The following is a 22173-nucleotide window of genomic DNA, read 5'->3' on the forward strand; positions in this document are numbered from 1 at the left end:
AGCATTTTAGTATTTTAGCCTAATTTCAAAGTTAACCAAGTGTTCTGTATAATAAATGCAGTTGTAGCATTTGTGTTAAACCAAACAATTCCATTGAAAACTGTCTGCCATCTCTGCCTCCGTGACCTTTCACCTTCTAGAACTAATTGTAACAACAGAGCAAACGGAGCTTATTGTGTAAAAATACCTTTTTATTGAATTTCCATCATTACAATTGCACACAATCAGTTTGAGCAATTTAAAATATTTATAGAAATTCATTGAGCTCTAAATGAACAGTCATCAGTCTTTAGCAGAGGCTTAAAAGACGTAAATATACTGAGAACTTCACTTCCCGTGGGGCACAGCATCCCGACCCCCCGAACCCACCCGACAGCAACAAAAAAGGCTCTCTTCCACATACAGTAGCATCTCTGGATTATTTTGCAACCTCCCACCCCCCCTTCCCCGAATAAAGGAACACAACACCGCAAACATCACATACAGCTGTGTGTACCAGCAGTTTACCACCTGCGACTGAGAAACAGAAAGCGCCACGGTTCACAAGTCTGGTTGTAGTTTTGGACAGACGGCTCAGCACGGTTCACAGACGACAGATTTACACTCGATATAATCCGGCCGAACGCACGTCCAAAGGCCCGGAGGAGCCTCCCACACAAAGCAGGCTTTTTTTGATGCATTTCATTCATCTGCTGACGCATTTGGAGGACGAGGAAGAAGGTGAGCAAAATTTCCTGATTCTCTGTCTGACATTCAAAATCAAAAAAAGACTAAATAAATAAATGCGTGGCGTTCCAGTGAAGAACAATCATCTACTGGATTTAACGGATGCCTGCTGTTGGACGCTGCACAGATGAACTTGGAGGTTAAGAGGGTGAATTGTGGAGGGATGTGACAACAGATTGCTCACTCAGGACAGTTTCCACTCGGACATCCTACAATTGCTGATGCACAGCGACCGAGCTTTGCTCAGCAGGTGAGAGCGAGCCACAATTACACTCACGGATGGGAATTCCCACGTGCGGGCGGGCATGTGTAAAGGAGCACTGAAACAAAAAGGAAAACCGTTCTCTGGGTGCAGCTCTGACGAAGGAGTAGAAGCATGATGACTGTTTTATCTGGAAGCATCTTACCAAAGAGGAAGAGCAGAGTAAAGATAGCAGAGCTCTCTGGCCAGCACAACGATGGGACAGACAAATGTGCACGCACACACACACACAGAGGAAAATCCCATGTGACGTGTGATTAAACTCGACTCTTTTCTCATTACAGCCTATTGAAAAGTGAACATGAATCAACTGTGGACCAGAAATGTCAGCGCTGAGCAGAGGAAACAAAGAGTTGCGTGGAGTTAGAAGGGTCTCAGACAAAACCTGCTGTGTTTCTCATTAGTGTGTGTGTGTGTGTGTGTGCTGTACAACTGTCCTTTGTGGAAACCCAAATATATAATTTAATAAAATGTTTATTTTCAGTGTAAGAGAAACTAAAGTAGCTTTAAGTTATGAAGAGCTTGATGCAACCACATAAAGTGACTCTGCCGCTTCTTTCTGTATGTCAGTAGCACGTGTCTGTTAGCTGCATACGTTATATATTCTTGTGTTTTGGCAGAACAAGCAAAACTACATTATAATTATTTTGTGGAAAAAATTTGTGAAACTACTAAAACAAAATGCAATTTACCATGTGCACATTGTGTGGACGTGTTTGGAAAGCGGCGTGCAATCCAGAAGGATTTTCCAGGAATGTCATAATTCTGTCTAATATGGGTTCATATTGTACAAACAGTGGCAGCTATAAAATATTTTATTTAATCTCCTCTGAATTGCAACCATGAACTTAAATTTTTCCCACTGATTTTAACACTAAACCCACTTAAAGCTCTCGGCAGACGTTCGGTCACGCCGAGTGAAGCCATTTTCACACGTGGACTCAGGTCAGGACGCTGGCCGAGGCTGCCCTCGCACCGAGCAGACAACAGGAAGCCGCCTTTCTCCTGACAGCCAATCACCAGTTAGTCAGCTCTACACTCACAGTAAACTCTGTTTAACCTTCAGGTGACCGAGTGGCCTCATTTATAACCCCGGCCGTGCAGTTCTGTGGGTAAAAACGCTGCCACATCTTTTTAAACCGCTTCTCCTCAAGTGTCGTTTAGAGGAATTGGCCTCGTGGTGGAGCAAAGAGTTTAACAACTACATTGTGATGTTTGTGGTGAATGAGCGCTAACAGAACGAGCGCTGTGATTTACTGCTGCGTAAGGCTTGAAGCAAATACTGGACGCCAAAAGTTAGGCCACACAGCTGTTTTCACTCTTTGTCTGCATCAAAGACAAAAAGAATCATTTCAAAACCGTTCATAGATAAATGAAACAGGTCAGGTATGATAAACAGAATTAGTGCAATACAAAATCAGTCCTGTGTAAAAACACAACAGGCTCATAAATGAGGCCGAGGCTTCAGCTTTACGTTTGCATCCTTGCAGTCTGAGAGCTTGTGTGAAAACGGCTCATTTTTATTTACACTAAAGGCTTTTGGTGTCGTTTATATGGTGGCGCTAAACGTTTCCATCTATATTTGTGGGCAAGAATCACTACAAGGCTGCTAACCTGTAACACGATAACCAAACGCGATCCGCAGCCTTTTGCAAAAAAGTTTTTCACAATAAAAGCCTATGCTCTGTAATAGGTTTCCGTCGGGTCAGTGTCACCCTTCATCCTTGATGTTGACAGCTGCACAGACTCAGCATGGCCGACGAGTGCAAACAGCAGCGAAAACAAAGTGAGCAGTTGAAGAAAAGCTTGGTATTATTTGAGAATTTTTACAGTATCACAATTTCAGTTAAATAAAAGTCAGAACTTCTAACTCCAAACTCTCCCTCTCAAAAAAAAAATAAAAAAGATGGAAAATGACCACACAGAGGGCAACCCTTCATCGACTGAATGACTGCTTCCTTACAGTAACACACTCGTAAATGTGACAATGTGATACGACTCCTTGGTACAGTGCAAAACATCACAGCAAATTGCAGTGTCAGTGGGTCCAGGACAGGAACTGAAGGACCAAAACAGTGTTTAAGCATCAATCACGAAGACAGACGAGTGTTTCAATGTAAATGTACACCACAGATATGTACTGTTAGGCACTTAAAACACCTACGAACGCCACACAAACCTAAATCCACTGCTCCGAGTCCACGCGTGCCATGGCGAGTCCGACTACCTTTCCCGGCCTCCTGAGCCTGGCTCCAGCTCTTTGGTCACATTTGCTAAGTTAGGTTAAAAACCATTTTTCACTAATGGAAAAAAAAGAATCTCGAGGTTCGACCTGTGATGGATAATTTTGCTCTGCTTCCAGAAAGTGTGACTTGAATTTTGTTAATTTCATCATGGCCTAAAAACACTAGGGGCAATTAAAAGTCCAGTATATTTCCGTCTTCGGTACAGAGATGCACTAATGAGGAAGCCCTTAAATGTCCTCGCCACGATGACTTCTGTCTGCCACCAGTCCTCACTCTCAGCTTCACCACAGAGAGACAGTTGGTGAAGTCGGAAAATGAGAACTATAGATGATAAATAGAGAACGGTGAGAGCGTCATAAAGAAAAATAAGAGCTTTGCGAGGCGGGCATGGGCGTGTTCGCAGTACTTCAAGGAATTATCTAAGCCAAAGGTTGTGGGACTGGAGCCCAACGGGGAGCAGGTTACAGGGTGAAAGGAAGGTTTTTACTCTGCATCAAAACAGGAAACTTCCCTGATAACATGACAGAGCGGACTGTACTCGACTGAGGGCAGGAAACTTTGTTTTGGAGTCTGACAAAACAGCAGAGAGAACATTTCTTTTAAATAGAGCCCCAGAGGTCCACAGATGATGTTTTCGGGTAAATGTGGTTGCTCAGTCGTAAAAATGTCCTGGTTGACAAAAAATAAAAGCTAATAACCATTTTTCCCAACCATGAATCTAGGAGTTTACAGCCCTCAGCAATCACTGAGGTGTCAAAGACGTCTAAGCTCTGCATCGACTTCAGTTTGGTTGAATAGCGAAAGGTTGATAGGCGCCAACGTTTCTGCTGTTCACTTGGTTACCAGACGGCTTGATCAGACACCCACATGGGTCTCACGGCGTCCCGGATCGCTGTGTTGGAGTTGGTGGTTGTACCCGCACGCTCAGGCAGCAAGTCGGACCAGCGCTGCCTCCCAGGAAGATCTGCCGAGTTAGTATCGAGGAAACATGTCCTCTGACATTTCAGTCAAAGCTCATCTTTATTCAGACGTCTTCTATGAGTTTAACATGTTTTTGAACTCCAGGGAGGACAGCTAGTCGGGTAAAGGCCCAGTGCCACACAGGTTTGTTTATTCTGACTACATTTCCTGTGTGTTTGAAGCCTCTACACAATGATAAATCAAGTCCAACTGGGTCCTAAGTCAGCTTCAATCGGGTTCAGCGAGGGGTGTGTGTCTGTTTTGCTGCTGCACGTCTCACGTCTGTGTTTCAATATCTGAGACCTGGACGGATGCGTGCACGGTATGATCCTGGAGACAGGAATGCTGGAATGGAAAACTGAAGTCTTCTTTATGGACGTGGTGAGGAGGAATTAGGAGCATTATCATCTCCTTCCACTTTCTTAGCTGGAGTTTATCCTTTCTCTCCGTTAGCTCTGATTACAGCTGAGATTGTTTGAGTTGTTTGCAGGTGTGTATACCGGATCTGTTCTGATGTTAGCAGCAAAACACGTCTGAGGGAGTGTTGGCAGACATGAGTGTCTGGGGAAGAAGCCTTTTGTTGTGATGACCTTAAGCATGAATAGATAGAAGCAAATATGATGCGTGTATATGACCGTAAATATCAATGATATGTTTACAGGCTGTTGTGCCCTCGGATGGCCCAAAAGTTCTTTCAAATTCGTATAAACTAATAATTTAACATAGCTTTAAATGATGTTGATGTCCAGAGTTTGACTGCAACTCTAACAGCTAAATGGACTGAAGGTGGACCCCCGAGTTTTAGGGTTTGTGGTTGTATAGTTGCTTATCGGGCAACCGTGGCTCAGGGGGTTGGGAAGCGTATCTGTAACCGGAAGGTCGCCGGTTCGATCCCCGGGCTCTCTGTCCTGGTCGTTGTGTCCTTGGGCAAGACACTTTACCCTAAAGCCTACTGGTGTTGGCCAGAGGGGCCGATGGCGCGATATGGCAGCCTCGCTTCTGTCAGTCTGCCCCAGGGCAGCTGTGGCTACAACCGTAGCTGCCTCCACCAGTGAGTGAATGAATAGTGGCATTGTAAAGCGCTTTGGGTGCCTTGAAAAGCGCTATATAAATCCAATCCATTATTATTATAGTGACGATTTATCGATGCTGTAATGTCGAGCAGAGTCGGGGGTAAAAGTGTTTTTGGTTCAGTTTTTGACACAGTTTAAGGCCCCAAAAGTCAAAATTAGAAGCAATCACGTGATAATTCAGCAATATAATATTTAAAAGGCGTGAGGATGACGTAAATCCTCAAACCAGGACAAAGCCTCGCCGCTCTGCCGCTTAAAACACTTCAAGTTTCCCGTTTTGACATCAGAGTAATTCTTCCATGACATCTAGAAGGCGTCAGCTTGGCCTCCGCAGAAATCACTGCGAGAAAGAGGCCAAGAACAAAGGCAACGAGAGAGATGAACACAAGCATAAAAACATAAACAAATCGAGCATGAGCTACAGTACAACAAGGAACACAAAGTGGGATTATGATGCCGTGCAGCGTGTGAGGAGGGAGGGAGCGGATCCCTGCATCGTTCTTTACATCTCGTTTTCCTTAGACGGTTTCTATATAGAGGCACACAGAAGGCTTGCAAGTTACAGATTAAAAGCATTTCACGTGTTTGAGCCAAGAAGAACACGACAAAAAAAAAAAATATAAAGAAAAACAAAAACCATACACAGCTCACACGAACACGTGAGGAGAGTCTCAAATGGTTCGGTCAAGTTTCCAAAGGGAAAACAGCAGTTATAATAAATAAGAGCAACTGCAGTAAGTATGTCGAAAGGGGGGGAGAAAAAACCTGGATCTAAATAATAACAATAATTAATATTAATAATAATAATAGCAATAGTATCCAGTTCTTTTCATGGTGAGTGGAGAGGGTTGTGATTGGCTCAGTACAGACAACAAGGAGAAAATCTTCCCCCACACAGCCCACGCACACGCAAACACACACCCCGACATTTAAAGTGTGTGTGAGCGACACCAAGCTGCACGGCTGCAACTCGGCTCCGGCTTTGACTCAAAGATCTGCGATTCTGCTTCACGCAGGAAGGATCAGGGACGGAGCAGACGGTGGCTTCAAACCAGCCAAAGCTGCTGGACCTCAGAATCTCATATCTATTGGAATCTATTGGACTTTGGTGCATTTGGCTACATTATCACGGTAAAGTGTAAAAGTTTGATATCTATTCGGAAGTTTCATTCACATCTTTTGTTTGGGTTTTTTTGAGGGGTCAAATTAGAAATACATTAAAAGTAAATGGACGTGTTTGAACCAGCAGTCATCGCTGAGTTTGCTGATGGGGCACCCGACCACATGGGTACAGTCACACCGAAAAGCACAACTTCACAATTTATTTAGACGCCTTTCAAATGACAGAACCTTGCTGACACTGTGGCGTCATAGTGGCCATTTCCATCTTTAATATACAGTCTATGCTTGTACTAGACTACCACACTAACTAGTTTTAAAATAAAGCTCTTTATTACATGCGTCACATTTGAACATGATGTGCAGATGCAGAGTCGCCTGTACTTTTAAAGCAACGTAAGAGTGTTGCCCTGCCTGTTGAGCTCTCACGGGGGCAGCGAGGCTGCAGAAAATCCATAAAAAAATGTTGCGGAGCACGAAAACTGCGTTTCTACTTGGATTTGGAGCCGTGCAGCTTTGTGAACATGCCCCACACACATGTCATGCACCAGCTCGCACACATTCACGCTCACAGGCAGCCAAGAGCCCAAAACGTGTAGTTGACCTCCACTGTAATCAGGGGGGAAAAGCAGTGTAAGTGCAGTACCTCTTTGTGACCACTGGGGGGAGCCCCTGAAGTCAACAATCGGACTCTCCAACTGTTCCTCACTGGCCACATGAGCCCGTTTTTACCCAGAGAGAAATTCTGTACATGCAGTCAATTAATAATCTGATGCAACACTTGCGTCGAGTATGCAAACATTTAGATTATACACAGATAGATTATATCATTCTTCTTTTTTTTATATAATCTGCACATCTTCTCGCTTCTGCTTTTCAGCAAAAAAGAAACTACGACTCGACCCTTGTGGAGGCCTCAGAGTCAGCGCGTTAACAACAGCGCTCGAGCGCAGCGGCGGGGCAAATCGAATCAAACAGGGAGGCTTTGCATACACACGTCATAAATTACTCCAGATTCTGTGTGAGGCTCCCGTCTCCCAAACTCCTCCCACCGTGCCAGGTGATGCACAGAGGGGGGGCCCGAGGCCAGGTGGGGGGGCGGGGACAGACTCCTCGTTCTGCTTCGTCAGCGGCTCCTCTGGGCTCCGTTTGTCTGCCACTGGAGGGAGGGGTGAGAGGGAGTCCTGCGGGTAAATGGGATGGTGGTGGGGGGGGGTGCGATTGGTGTTTTTTTCTTGGATTTTTTTTTTTTTGTTTCCTCTTTTTTAACAGATTCCTCCCCCTCCCTCCAGTGCACTCAGTCTCCCAAGATGACTTTCACAAAGCTAGCCACGTCGGTTTCTTTGGCCTCGTGGGAGGTGAAGAAGAGATGTTGCTGAGGGAGAAACGGACACGAGTTAGTCGGGAGCGAAATCAGAAAAAAGCCATTAAAGCATCAATTCCTTGAACTTTGAGGCTGTCGTGTTGTTGTGTTGCAGTTTGCATTGTAATTATGGTCATTAGAGCATTTTTTTGCACCTGTTTTCAATCTGATTTTAGTTTTTGACACTTGGTTTTACACTCATTTGTTGTCATCTCTTGTAGTGACACCTTTGTTGCCTTTTCTGGTCAATTTGTATCTGGTTGCCAAACTTTGGCGCAATATAAATTATATTGAATTGAATTTTTTTCAACTTTTCAACGGCACGATTTGCAGCTTTATGTGGACGTTTTGTATTTGTTTATAGTCGGTTCATGGATCTTAGTTGTAAACAATCCGATTGTTGCCCTTATGCACCGATTTCACATGTTTGTGCATCATTTTGCTTCTATTTTGTTGGTGACTTTGACTTTCTTCTGTTAATTTCCAGTCATTTGGGTTTTATTTTGCATCACTTGGTCATTTTAGAGCTTGTAGGAAGTCTCGGTTCGTGGTCATTTTGCACATTTAAAAAAAATAATCATTTTTGTGTCTTTTGTTGTTTGTTTGCATCCATTTCGGGGTCTCTTTGTGCTTAACTGATTAAGCTGCAGCCATTCAAACACCTGCACCCCCTGATACTCTGAGCTTTTACTGAACCTTTAGTAAACCTTCCATGGATGAGACCAGTGAAGCATCTCGGCTTCAAGCGTCAAATACAGGGTTTGTAAATAACAATCTAAGTGCACCCCCCAGTGTCTGATTAACAGCATTACAAGGTGCTTGCAGGGAAGTCATGCTTATAATCTGCTAACACAGCAAGAACGTTAACACGGAAACACTCACCATGAGTTCTGTGTAAGTCGGCCGCTCTTTGGAAACTTTCTTTAAGCTGCAGAAGAAGAAAAAAAGCAAAGATGAACATTAAATGGTGGACTTCACCACTCTTGCCACAGATCTGTTCTAGCGTCTGATTCAGTGTTATTCTCTGAAAGCGTCTGAGAAGTCGCAGACTGCCAGTACCGAGGGTTTCAAGGTAACAGAAAAAATACAACAGAGCACGGTGAGTCACCCGAGCACCAAAGAACATAGTCACATCAGTGTCTTTCTGCATTCTGAGTGCTGCTCAAAGTGCGGCATCATTTTCTGATATTACCAGGAAACAATGATCGAAACTGGAGGACGACTCGTTTCTCAGTGTGGTCGAGTGTCATTTCAGGTCAGCAGCCGTAGATCATGTCAGCATTTCAGATTCACCCAGATTCACAGAACACCATCAGGCAGGCGTCTGACCATCACATGTTCATTCAGCAGCTGCACATTAAGCCTGAATCTCCCACAGGAAACCACATGAACATGGATTACTCCAGCAAATAGCCGGTCCCCAAAAAGTTCAAAACAAGCCAAAAAAAAAAAAACATTACAAAGAAAAGAAAAACAATTCAATAATTTGACTTTGCTTAAAGGCAGCATCACTTTACATTAGTGACAGGAAGAAGACGTCTGCTGGTGTTGGCAGTGCTGAGTTCAGTATTCACATCACTGCCACAATTCAGTTTCCACATTACAAAGGTTCTTCAGTTATTTGCATGTTAAGCATGTTGTGGGTGGGGTGGCTGGTATTTCAGCTCTATGTGGAACAACCGGTAACAGGAGATATTCTTGTCAATGTTCCAGCTGTTGTTGCATGCCATTGTAAGCCCTCAGTCTTCCAAAGCTTCCTGAAGACATTTCATTTGTCTTCCCAAACTCTTCTTCACATCATCTAAAAGTTGATCACTGAAAACTGAACAATACAAGAGTCAGCTGTTCAGGACAAAGCTCAGCGATATATTTGGACTCTCTCCTGAGCATCCAAACATTTGCATTCTGGACAGAGAAGACAGATGATTTAAGATGGCCCAACATCCACCTGGACCACCTCCAGCTTTTAGGAAACCTCTCTGGTGTGAAACATCTTCAAGTACCTAAAAAACAGACCAGTTGCTTTTAACTCAAGTTTAAATAAATGTTATTGCATTTTCAGCTTGGTCGTTGCTGCAGTGCAGGTGGAGTGAAACAGTATTTAAAATATTGGCAACCACCAGTCTACCCATGAGCCTTTCTTCCTGTTAAAAGGGAGTTTTTCCTTCCCACTGTCACCAAAGTGCTGCTCACAGGAGGTCATTTGATTGTTGGGTTTTTCTCTGTATGTATTATTGTAGGGTCGACCTTACAACATAAAGCTTGAGGAGTCTGTTGCAGTGACTTGGCGCTGTATGAATAAAACCTCATTTATCAGTGCATTCACAAGGCTTTCAGAAAACTTGGACAAAGACAAACTTGGACAAAGGTCGAGATCTTTAGTATCTACACCTGTGGTATAATTTAGAAAATCCTCGGTGACTTCCTGCTTGAGTTATTGCATTCACAAACCTAGGTGTCCATGTCGCCTGCCCACCAATACCCATCAACCTTTTATAGCCGAATGGTAAAAATCACCAAATCTGTCCACTGAATCTGCTTTTCATCTGTGATTTTTAATCTCTGAAGGTCTTTTGCACTTCTTCCTCATTCCTTCTTCAGCTGTGGTGGCTGCAGCTCAGGAGGAAGAGCAGATCTGCTAATCGGAACGTTGCTGGTTTGATCCCTGGCTGCTGCAGCTTGCACGCCAAACATCCTTGGGCAAGATACTAACCCCAAGTTGCTCCCCAATGCATCCATCAGATTATGAGTGTAGAAAAGCTCATTTAGCCATTTAACCAGCCGACATTATTACTTCATGAACCCTCATCACTGCATCACAGCAGCCTCTGCAATTCCTGAACTTCCAGAACTATGCATGAATACAACTTCTGACTGACTGGACATCATTTGCACTGGAGTAAAGTGAGGTTTACACCTGCATCATCACGGCCTCCCTTTTCTTAAAGGCAAGGTTGCGATGCCCGTCTTAAATTAAGAAAATCCTTTCAGCTCACTCGGCGTCTTCTCGCTGCACAAATACCTGCATGTGTCACTAAGCAACAAAGAAAGAACAGAACCAAAAATCCCCAGGAGGAGGAAACATTCAGAGGAGCACAAACACGCCATCACCTGCGTTACAGACATAAATCCAGATGAAGCGAGCGGGGATGGCTGATCATGTGACCGGTGCTAAGGTGGAGGTCAGGTTTTGGCATGTAGAAGATCTGATCTTGGAGGCACAATCACAATAATCTCGTTCTCAATGGTGCGGTTACAGTTTGGAGGAGTAACGCTACAGAAGAGGATGCACGAAACGATACGCAAACGTTTCCACTTTTCTCTCTTTACGTTTGTTTATACTCCATCTCTCTGTGCTCTTACTCACAACAGGGGCTTGATGAACATCTCAAACATAATTCTTTTCATTTCCAACAATTACGAAAACAATATAATCAAAAACTAGACTCAGTGTTTAGAGACTATTACAACTATTAAACATCTTAAGATATATTCATTCCAAAGTATCACGTAGCATTGCAATACTAAACAAGGCAAAACAGGTATTCGACAGAACATCACTTCATATTCTCTACTGTTCACTGGTTTCACCATACTTAAGCTATTGTGCAGAGGTCTGGGGCAATAACTATAAAACCACATTAAATTCACTTTTTACTCTTCAAAAAAAAAAGCAATTCGAATCATCCACAATGCAGGTTACAGGAACATACAAACTCACTATTTCTGCAGTCTGAAATATTGAAAATTGACGATCTAGTGAAATTCCAAACAGCACAAATTCTATTCAAAGCAAAAAATAAAGAACTGCCAGGTAATATTCAGAGTATGGTTTTTTTGAAAGAAGGAAGTTATAATTTAAGGGGTTTTTGTAACTTCAAAACAATGAAGGTACCACAAGAAAAGGCTTTTGTGTTTCTGTTCATGGAGTGAAACTGTGGAACAGTCTGAATATGGAATTAAAGCAACGTCCAAACATAAAACTGTTCAAAAAGAGTTATAAAAATATGATCTTCTCGAACTATAAAGAAAAGGAAAATATTGAAATTAAGTGAATGTCTCTATTTAAAAACAAAAAAACAAAACAACTCATGATGTGATATTATAGTATATCAGAAATCTGTTCACTGTTGTTATTACAAATTATATCAGTAAGGAAGCTGACTAAATATTAACTGATAATTTATGGCGAAGGGGTGGGATTAAATAAGTGTTTACTTCTTCCCTTTCAACATGTAAATTAATAATTTTTTCTGTATGTAATTTGTACAGTATTTTTTCTTTCTTATTTTCTTTTCTAAATGTACTTGTATATTGTTCACATGTTGAAATAAATTACCTATCAATCAATCAAACCACTGAGCAGGTCATTCTCAAAGACCCGTGTTTTCCTCTTTAGAATATTTATTATTGCTCGTTACTAAGTAACCACCGCCTCATTTTTACCGCCATCATGTCTCACGTTCATGCAGTCATCTGCTAACAGCGACCTGCGCTCTCCTGCCATCCTGCCCGTACGACCCCCAAACCTGCCAGCCTCCCGCCTCACCTCTGTGCACCCGCACTGGTTCACACAGCATTTATGCTCAAAACAATATTTGCAGCTGAGTTCTTGTAAATTACAGTGACACAAAATTAGAGTAATTAAACGAGTACGTAGAGATCAGTAAAGAGTGCACAGTTGCATGTTTACAGCATATTCAGATACATCCTGTGAAAACAAGAATAACAAAAACAGCAACAATGAAGCCAATCGAATAAAGGGGAAATCATCTGAAGCCCGCTCAGCTGGGATCAGTGCACATCTCTCTGTGATCTGTAGCAGCTTCGCGACTCTGCAGGCTTCTCCTGTGTAAAGATCTGAGACGTGGATCAGGCTGGAAGAGCAAGAAAATAAAGCAGAAAAACACGAACCACTGAGAGGTGAAGTCCACAAACTCAGGGGAGAACTGGTCGGCGGGAAGCTGGGGCGAAGGCTCTTCCACCACCTGCTTCAGCTGCTGAAAAGGTGTCCCCCACGAGTCGTACGGGAAGCGCAGGATGGCGAGCTCGATCTGAGCCAAACGAGACAAAAAAAAGAGGTCAAGGAGCGTTTTTGGTGCTTTAGTGAGCACAAACACACAACCTGACACAAACGTATCTGCACAGCTGCATTCATGTGATTTTTCACCCAAATTCGTCCCACGTCGCAGCGTTATTTAACGACTGACCCCAAAACAAGCACACTCTAAAGATCCAGCAAAGCGGCACACGCGTGGCTTCCCAAACATCCGTTACCGTTTTTAACATTACTGTCGTTTTTTCCTCTCACTGCTTCTGCAGCATTAGTTTCACACTAAAACCTCCTCAGCTGCTTCACCTCCTTCAGTTCAGCTTTCGAGGAACAACAGGTGCTCCAACAATCAGCGCTCAGCGGGTTTTATCCCACACACTGATCGCTCAATCTGTCTGGACCACTCGTTCTTCATTTTACAATTATTACAAAAACCTTCCACTACTCTGAAATCACAAGTTTCCTCTTTTATTTAAAACCCATTTAGTGTCCTTTTATTCAGACTGTGCTGGAACATTCGCTGCTCGAACAGCCGATCAAACAGGCAGACGAGCGCGAGTCAACTGCTGAATCCTCGATGCCAACATCCTCCTCGAGCCTGAGCTGCAAAGCTATGAATATTTCACCAGTTTTTCATTTTTAACCAATAATCGTGTTTGCTCTCGAGATTCTTGTTTTTTTGCAGCGATGCAGAAAAGGTGAACAAACGTATGCACGAGCGCGAGGCGGCTTTACCATCGTGATTCCTAAACTCCAGATGTCCGACTTGACGTTGTAGCCTTTCTGGTTGGTCTCAGGATTGATCCTCTCCGGCTGTGGACAGACAGAAGGTCACATGATGATGTCAATAACTGCAGCTGTCGTTGAGGATAACCAGCCCCGCTGCCCCGTAATCCCAAAGCTCTTGTGCACACACAGACCGAGCAACTTACCTGGCTCTAAATACCCTCAGCCAACCAGCGGCCTGCCGAGAGGTTAAAGAGTAACTGGCTCATTAAACGTGTGGATGCTAATGAGGGACTCGAGGTCGCAGATCTAAAGACACTTTTAATGCACAAAATCTACGTTTGCAGCCAAAACCAACAGGAAGTATGTTCTGGTCTACGTTTTCCCTCCAAGGTAAAAATACTTCCCTTTGTTGTCCGTCCAAAGCGGGATACCTGCTCACGTATCCAATCCCAGGATGTATCATCATACTTAAAACATTAAAGTCGTAACATTCGTCAACATTCGGGTGCTGCTGCATTTTTATGAGCGCAAATCCTCAAAATTCAAAGAAACCTCTGAAGACACCAACACTGCAGCAATAACAGAGTCATTAACAACCATCCAGGCAGTCAGACTTGTTTAAAGCGGCCTTGAACAATAGTTCTCCGGCTCTCTGGAGATATTTCAGCGTTTCCTTTGGACACCGGCTGTTTTTCAGCCCAGTCCTTGTATCTGACCATTTTCAGAGGAATGCTTTTGGTACGCAGCTGAACACTGACCTATGAATCACTGGAGCACTTTGTTGTGAACTGGTGCTATAGAAATAAAAATGAAATGAAGCATGAAAAAGGACACCTTTTTTTTGTTTTTTTTGGTTTTTTTGCCTGTCCCATTTGGTTCTTTAGCCGTCAGAATTGTTGTCTGAAGACCAACAAGGATACCCAATGGATTTATTTTGCCAAATGGATCATCATGGCATTGCCGTATTGGTCCATTTGATCGACCTTTGTTTTTATTATTTATTTTATTTTATTTTCAGTTGTTACAGACGGGACAGACATGAGTGAGGGATAGGAAAGGGAGAAAGAAAGAGGAAGGAAAAGAAAAACAGAAGGGGAGAGGGACAGTGAGAAAGGGGGGGAAAAAAAAAAATATCTCCGGGATCACCTGTTGAGAGAAAAAGAATAGAAAACAAGCAAAAAAAACCAAAACAAAACAAAGCAACATACTATACACAACACCATCGCATTAATCTACCTAAGTGTAAACAGCAGTAAATACTAAATATTGAATGTTGTTGTGCAGCACGCAGGACAGACAGCGCACAATGTGCTTTGAAGTAGCAGCCAAGAAAGGTGTGATTTAAGTCTACAAACAGTGAAAAAGGACACCTAATTCAAAGGCTGAACCAGTGTGGCGTCCACATGTTACTGACAACTTAGCAAAGAAGCAATTTTACGTGGTGTATTAGGGCTGCTCGATTATGGCAAAAATGATAATCACGATTATTTTCACTGAGATCTCGATTATTCGACGATATTTATTTAACAATAACAATGTATTGAATAATGACTTTAAAGATTGTCAAAAATAATATAAAATAGTGCAAATACTGATAACAGTGCAAATGTTTGCAATATAAAAATAAATGAAAAATGTAAACATCTATGTTTAGTGAAGTTTGCAGTGTTGCTCTGTGGTGCAGCTACGACACTGTAGCAAAGTTTACACACTGTGTCTACTTGATCCACGTCTGACTCATGAACCCATAATGTTTCCACACCACTCAAGTTTTTTTACCTCTCTTTTCAACCAACAGCAGTCACTCTCCTCTCCAAATAACTTCTGCTTAGCTTTCCGAGCTTCCCTCTTAATTGTTGTGACGCGTGTTCGAAATGCAGAGAGGTGCGCTCGATTTGCCACACGGAGCAGCGCGAGAGTAAAGCACTAGAGAGGGGCTAATAATCAGTCATTTTTAATGATCGTTGATCGTAATCGTGATTAAAATTCGATTAATTGAGCAGCCCTATGGTGTATGTAGACACTTTGTTGCTAGCAGACCAAAAAACATTTGTTCACATTTCTTTATAATAATCTTTGAAAGTTTGACAAACAAAGCACAACAGCGAGCGTCTGTGAAGCACAGCGGAGGCTCCGTCATGGTTCAGGGGCTGCATTTTACGAGCACCAACAGATTTTTATCTGGAAAACAGCTGATTGGCAGCAGCTTAAAGTTGGCGGTTTATGTAACGTTTTTATTAGAGGTGGGAATCACCATACATCCCACGATACGATATTATTGCAATTTTTTAAAATATTTTGCGATATTCAGATTCTGTACATAAAGGTAAACTTTATCAATATTCATTTTATCTAATATCAAAGTCTCACACTCAGTCTTTCTCTCATTTCAGTTTGATTGTTGACAAACTGAACGGTTTGTATTACAGTCTAGTCCAACTTAACTGAATCAACCATCTGGTACAATTATAGCTATTCTGAACTATGCAGTTTATGAAAACTATGCAGCCCCTTCAGCAACTGAAGAATTTGAAAGTAAATTAAAACAAAATATAATTTTGCATTAAATAAAAAAGTTTTACACTTAATTAAAATAAAACATGTCTTAAATTAAAATAAGTAAACTGTCATGTTTATTGCTGCCATAAACAAGTTAAACACATTTGGACAGTGAAGGAATGTCAGGATTCTTGCTCAGAAAAAGGATCAACATGCTCTGAAGTCAGAGCACAAAAACCTTTTTGTAACAAAATATCGATTTCTGCTGTCCCTGTATCCATACATTATTAGCAAACAAAATATCACCATACTACACAGTATCCATTTTTTCCCCCACCCCTAGTTTTTATTATTATTAACAATCTTTGTCTAGTTTCTCTGACCTGCATGGACTAAATCCAGGTGCTGCTGCTCTTCAGCCTGACCTTTAATTCTTTGTGATTCCAAGTATTTCTCAAAATGTATTTTAGAAGCACAACCTTAAATCTTTGAAGCGTAAAAAATGATGTTTGAATGAGGTGCGTGAGACGAATGTTTCCTCCGGTGGTCAAGAACACTGGTTGAACTGAACAGGCTGGGAATTATGTGCTTCCATGAGACTGAATCCTTTCTTGGAATTTTGAGTTACCCTGATTGTTCCGAAAGACGCAGCATTATTTCATTTTTATAAGAAACTTTTCCTGGAAATCCAAAGAGTCGCTTCTTCAATCCAGGAAATCACACTGTAGGACACACACACTCCTATAACAAGTTTTAGTAAAGTGTAGAATTACTGCCTCGTAATTAGACGCATCAGCCAACCTGCTGCGGTTTATATTTATTGCCTTTCCAGATTATAAAACACATGTAACGAGGCCCTTGAAGGGATTTCACAGGTGGCCACCGAATCAGTATTCAAACAATTGTGAAAGAAGGTCAAAGTCTCGCCTTCTGTTCCCGAGTTGTGTGCTTTTGCAGAACGCCGTCGCAGTAAAACGACCTGTGAACCTTTTGTAAATGTTAAAACTCTGAGACGTTTGGCTCAAGCGGATGAATTCCTGAGTTCTGTTTTGTCAGGTCAAAGTGACCGTTGACTGTCAAAGTCCATTTAGAATCCAGACGAGCGGACGATCACATCACCGGCATGCAGAACAGAGAGCAGGAGGAGGGAGGGGGGTGGTAGGGACGTAACAACAGGTACACAAACAAAATGACGCTAAAAGCCTAAAGAAATGTCTATAATACCTATAAATTTAAAGTTTTTCATATAGTTTCCATTTGTAAACTACTTCTGATTCATTAACAGGTGTGAAAGTTTCAGTACTCGTCCTACAAGAATCCAAAGCCTTCTCCTGCATCTCTGGACACAGCTGCTGTCTTTAGATCATTGAAGCCCTCATGTGTCTCCTCGTGTCTGTGGCCCTGCAGAGAGTGCCTCGGGCTCTCCTCCTGATTCAAAGTCACGATTCGTCTGGACAACAACTGGACACTGTGCATCCTCCTGGTTTTGCTCCTCGCCTGCTGAGTTACCTTCCGGTTTGGAAAGTTTGGACTGATAAATACTGCGTGGTCATACTGGGAGGCCCAGCGTTCATAACAAGTAAAGATAAATTAAACAGAGTTGACGTTTGCACCGTCTGATCTCGCCACAGAACATCGTGAAAGTTTCCAGAAATGGCGTTCGGATGACGACGAGCAGACGCCGTATCGTTGCATGGAGCTGTCAGCTCACACGCTCAACTTCACGTTGGACGTAATAACAAAATAATATCTGAGCTGTGTTTGGTGGCTCTTTAGGAAGCTCACACTGGACTTTTTTAAACTTTTAATTACAGAAAGAATTTTATTTTACATTTTCACTTCATTCCTTAAAGCATCGCGCTGCTTACCGCCATGTAGGGTTTGCAGCCGGCGTCCATGGTTTTAGCCACAGAGTCCACCAGGTAGCCGCTGATGCCAAAGTCGCACATCTTCACTTGGCCCTGAGTGTTGATCAGGACGTTGGAGGGTTTCACATCTGGAAAGACAAACAAAGAAACAGGACTTTTAGCGAACAGTCGCTCTGTTAGTTCTGTTTCCCTCTGAGGGAGCAGCTGGCTGACCTAGCTGCAGACTGCGGTCACTGTTACAGACCGACGGGTGTCCTCATTTTTGTGACGTAGCTGCTTTAACGGTGACTTTGACCCAACAACAGTAACACGGTGGTAACAGAGGTTTGACACAGGAAGGATCAGCTCTTAAAATACCAGCATGAGGTTTGTAAGATTTAGTTCTGTGGCTTCGGCAAAGCTTCTGCTGCTCATCCTCAAATGTGTGTTTGGACTAAATCTATTTTATACATTTAACAAAATGTTCAATTAATGGCAAATCTGAAGTGAAAAACTACCAAGCTTAAAGTCAGATGTTTGACATGCTGGACATTATATTCTTCATTTCCATTTAATACTTGTACAGCTGCTGTTATTGTGTATATATATATATATATACACATATATATATATATTTATATTTCTTTATACATTCTTATATATTTCTATACTGTGTATTGTGTATTTTGTTGTACAGTTATTTCATTTTTAACTTTAATTTTTATATTTTATTTTGTTTTATTCCTTCCTAGTTAAATTTACCCTTTTTAATTTTCATATTTATTTCCTATCTTATTCATAGCCTTTTCTTTTTCTTTAGGTCACGAGCAGTTGTCTAAGCATTTCACTGCATATCGTACTGTGTATGTGACAAATAAAATTTGAATTTTGAATTTGCAAAACGTAGCAAAATATGTATTTTGTTTACCTGAACATACTGGAAAAAAAGAAAAAAGAATCACAAAATACAAAAATAATTAGAGAAAAATAATAGAGTTAAAAAAACTGAAAATAAAAGCAAAATGTAAAAAATAAAAAACTTTGATATTTGTTATCCACTGCAGCGAACACTAACATAATGTAACAATGTATTTTACAGATAGCCACACTTCATTTATCACATATTTGTGAAGCTATTTAAGAATTTCATAATTAATTTTGACAAAAACGTGATAACATTTAATGATAACGGTGTAACGATTCTCCTAACACGTGAAAACAGGCGGTCAGGATTATTACATTAAGTGACTTAAACTGTGTTTTTATTCTTAACAACTAAAGACTGTTTTGGTCAATAATATCCAGGAAGCTAACTTTGTACTCTATGAACTGCAGAGTAAGAATTAGTAGCATCAAGTAAATAAAAACTTTGCTTATTTACAAAAAATCTGAGCATTTTTATTTTAAAGATTTGTTCAAATTATCAACAAACCTCAACTAATTTAGGCCTTTTTTTACATTTCAACACAACATCATATCAGCATCGTCTCTGTGATGATAGTGATTTGAACATAATAATAATTTGTGCGTATTTTGAGATGCGTTTGTGTTCCAGTGCAGATCAGGCAGCGATGATGCTTTAACCCAGAGTTCCCCAAACTTTTATGCACCACGGACCGGTTTATGTCCGACAATATTTTCACAGACCGGCCTTTAACCTCCTAAGACCCGAACTCTTCCACAGCAGCATTTTTAATTTCTCTTTGCTATTTGGGCTGATTGGGGTAAAAACAAAGAACTACCAGATTTTTTTTTACCTTATTTTTGTTTTTATGAAAAATAAGAGCCACATATGAGGATATTTGTTTAAAATTTTGATAACAGTAGCAGTATAATGTCCTCGTCAGTGGATATCAGGCCCTTGTAGAGCAAAATTGAGTATTTCAGTCTAAATAACCCAAAATGGGATGTCCACATATGTGGACGCCAGGTCCTAGGAGGTTAAGGTGTCAGGGACAAATACAACAAAATAAAACCAGTACCGGTACCAAAAAAAGGAAAATTTATTCATAGCACACGGGAAAAGACCCGTGTGCTATGAATAAACTCACTTCACCGTGTGAACTCACTTCATTATAATTTAAAGAATTGTATAAATTTACATTGTTTTAAAAAGTGTCACATGCTTAAAACGATAACTCAATATGAAGAATGTGAATGAAATTGGAGTTCATTGAAAAAGGATCCATTATAATTTTTGTTTTATTTATTTTAATTTTTATTTTTCTCCTTGTTACTATGTGGAGCGGTTATTCTGATTGTAAATTTGTTGTTTGGTTTGGGTTAGGACCGGAGATAAATGTTAATGTTGGTTTGTTCCCTGATTTTTGGTGCCCACTTGTAATATAAATTGGATTGTAGATAGGGGGCGGGGTTTAATAAGAATATTTTCTTCTTCCTGCTCCTTTTCACACATGGTTGTGGTGTTTTTGATAGAAAGTGTGGTTGGTTTGTTTGATTTTTTTTGTACTAAGTGTGAAATAAATAAATAAATAAATGAAATGAAATGAAAAGACCCACCCGAGCCTTAACTCTTGCAGCCTGGTACCAAATGACTCACGGACCGCTACCAGTCCGTGGCCCAGTGGTTGGGGACCACTGCTTTAACCGCCACAGACCAACTAGCCTTCATTAACATATCAGTGTATAATGCACATGACTGAATCTCCACACATATTTACACATTTGCATTTTAAGGCAACACAAAAGTTGCTGCTGTTTCACTCCAAGGACAAAAAGAACATTTTCAGAAATTTAGCAGAATCGTGCTATTGTCTTAAATAATCCGACAGCTAACGTTCAATCTAACTGCGCTCGATACATGTGCTGTCATATGCAGGTCTGAAGCACTCGATCCAGTTCAGTGCCCCCCTGCACCAGCCGGCCTGACGATCGCACACGTCAGGCTGCAATCCACCGTTTTCTGACCCAGAACCAGAGACGAATGCTCGTTTAACTGCTTTAACACAGACGCGCTGCTGCGGCTCTCCAGTAAGATCTGGCAAGAGTCTGAAGGGATAATGGAAGCGGAAAACAGAAGCAGCCGCACGCAGCTGAGAGGAAATTGGCAGTGAGAGTTTAATGGGTCTCCAATCTGAGGCTCTTACCTCTGTGTATGACTTGCAGATTGCTGTGGAGATGCTCCAGAGCTTTTACTATCTGTAATGAGAAAGGCCATCAATAAGCAAATGAGCGTTACATAACCCGTATGTGTCATTAAGCTGAGTTGAGTGTTCGCATTAAATTTTAATCATTCACATTATGGAGCTTTAAGTGAACCTACTGAGACAGCGATCTTTCCCAGGATGTCCTCGGGGATGGTCAGGCCCTTCTCAATCACCTGCTTGTAGAACTTGTCGAGGGAGGTGTCCATCAGCTCCATGCAGATCCACACGTCGCCCTGGCAACAGACAGGCAGATTTGGAAACAGATCAGGACAAAAAAAAAAAAAAGGAAAAAAGGCGCCGGCCGGATTCCAAACAGACAGGAAGTGACAAATTTTCCAGTGATTCAGACCCAGTGAGGAAATCCTGAACATCCACTCACTGCTGCAGGAAGTTTCTGCATCAGGCAGTCTGCAGAGGTGCCCCCCGACCCCACTCTCAAACTGTTTTAGTCTTTATATCCATTACTTCTTCAAGACCCCTCTGTGAGAGGTTTGAATGACTCCGTCCTGACTGGTTGAACAACAGAGAGTTCATTGTTTTTGCACTATGGAATATATTAAGATTTCCTTCACTCCCCAAAAAGACACACTGCCACGAACGCACAAAGAAAATGACGAGCAGCAGCCTTTCTGCGACTCTACCTCTCTGAATAGTGCTCCGTAGAAGGTGACGGTGTAAAAGCAGTCCACCGTCCTCATGGAGATGTCCAGATCCATGAGCAGCCTCTTCTGCTCCTGAGTGTTCACCGTGGCCCGAATCCGCTGAGGAAGGATGACAAGAAACAAACCGTCAGAGCGAAAGCAGTCGCACTTTGTGTTGTCAGCAGGGAGACAGGTGAGAAATGTGCAGCCTCTTCACAGGTAACATTATCCTACTGCTGGTCGTGAGGTAACGGCAGACGTGACGTTTTTTAATCTGGGTTAGAGATTAGAGAAAGGCCAAAAACTGCAGATGGGGGGAAACAGCAGAGGAGCTCAAGTCAAAGTTTAAAATCAAGTAAAACTAAACCGAGTCTGAATGTGATTACATCCCCACCTGAGCTTTTCACTTTGACTTCCCCATACCACAATAACGAGGAGCAGAGAAATACAATATTTACACCATCCAATCACTATCATTATAAATTTAA

The 22173-nt window shown here is 41.8% G+C and overlaps 1 protein-coding gene across 3 annotated transcripts in view; it reads right to left on the reverse strand.

Annotated features, from left to right (window-relative positions):
- Nucleotides 1–271: 271 nt before the first annotated feature.
- The window catches only part of map2k6 (mitogen-activated protein kinase kinase 6), a 48556-nt gene continuing 26654 nt past the window's right edge, over nt 272–22173 (reverse strand). For 2 of the 3 annotated variants that reach the window (XM_087844943.1, XM_087844944.1), the window contains exons 5-12: nt 21686–21805; nt 21161–21277; nt 20985–21036; nt 17899–18026; nt 13538–13615; nt 12664–12803; nt 8632–8677; nt 272–7761 (exon numbers count right to left, since the gene is read on the reverse strand). In XM_087844943.1, coding sequence (XP_087701069.1) covers nt 7684–7761; nt 8632–8677; nt 12664–12803; nt 13538–13615; nt 17899–18026; nt 20985–21036; nt 21161–21277; nt 21686–21805 — 759 coding nt within the window. In that variant the 3' untranslated portion in view covers nt 272–7683. Of the gene's footprint in view, nt 7762–8631; nt 8678–12387; nt 12804–13537; nt 13616–17898; nt 18027–20984; nt 21037–21160; nt 21278–21685; nt 21806–22173 lie in introns of those variants that run through there. The other variant, XM_087844942.1, reaches the window with a different exon arrangement.

This window comes from Neolamprologus brichardi, chromosome 8, assembly GCF_056152115.1.
Source record: "Neolamprologus brichardi isolate AB-2024 chromosome 8, ASM5615211v1, whole genome shotgun sequence".
NCBI lineage: Eukaryota > Metazoa > Chordata > Actinopteri > Cichliformes > Cichlidae > Neolamprologus > Neolamprologus brichardi.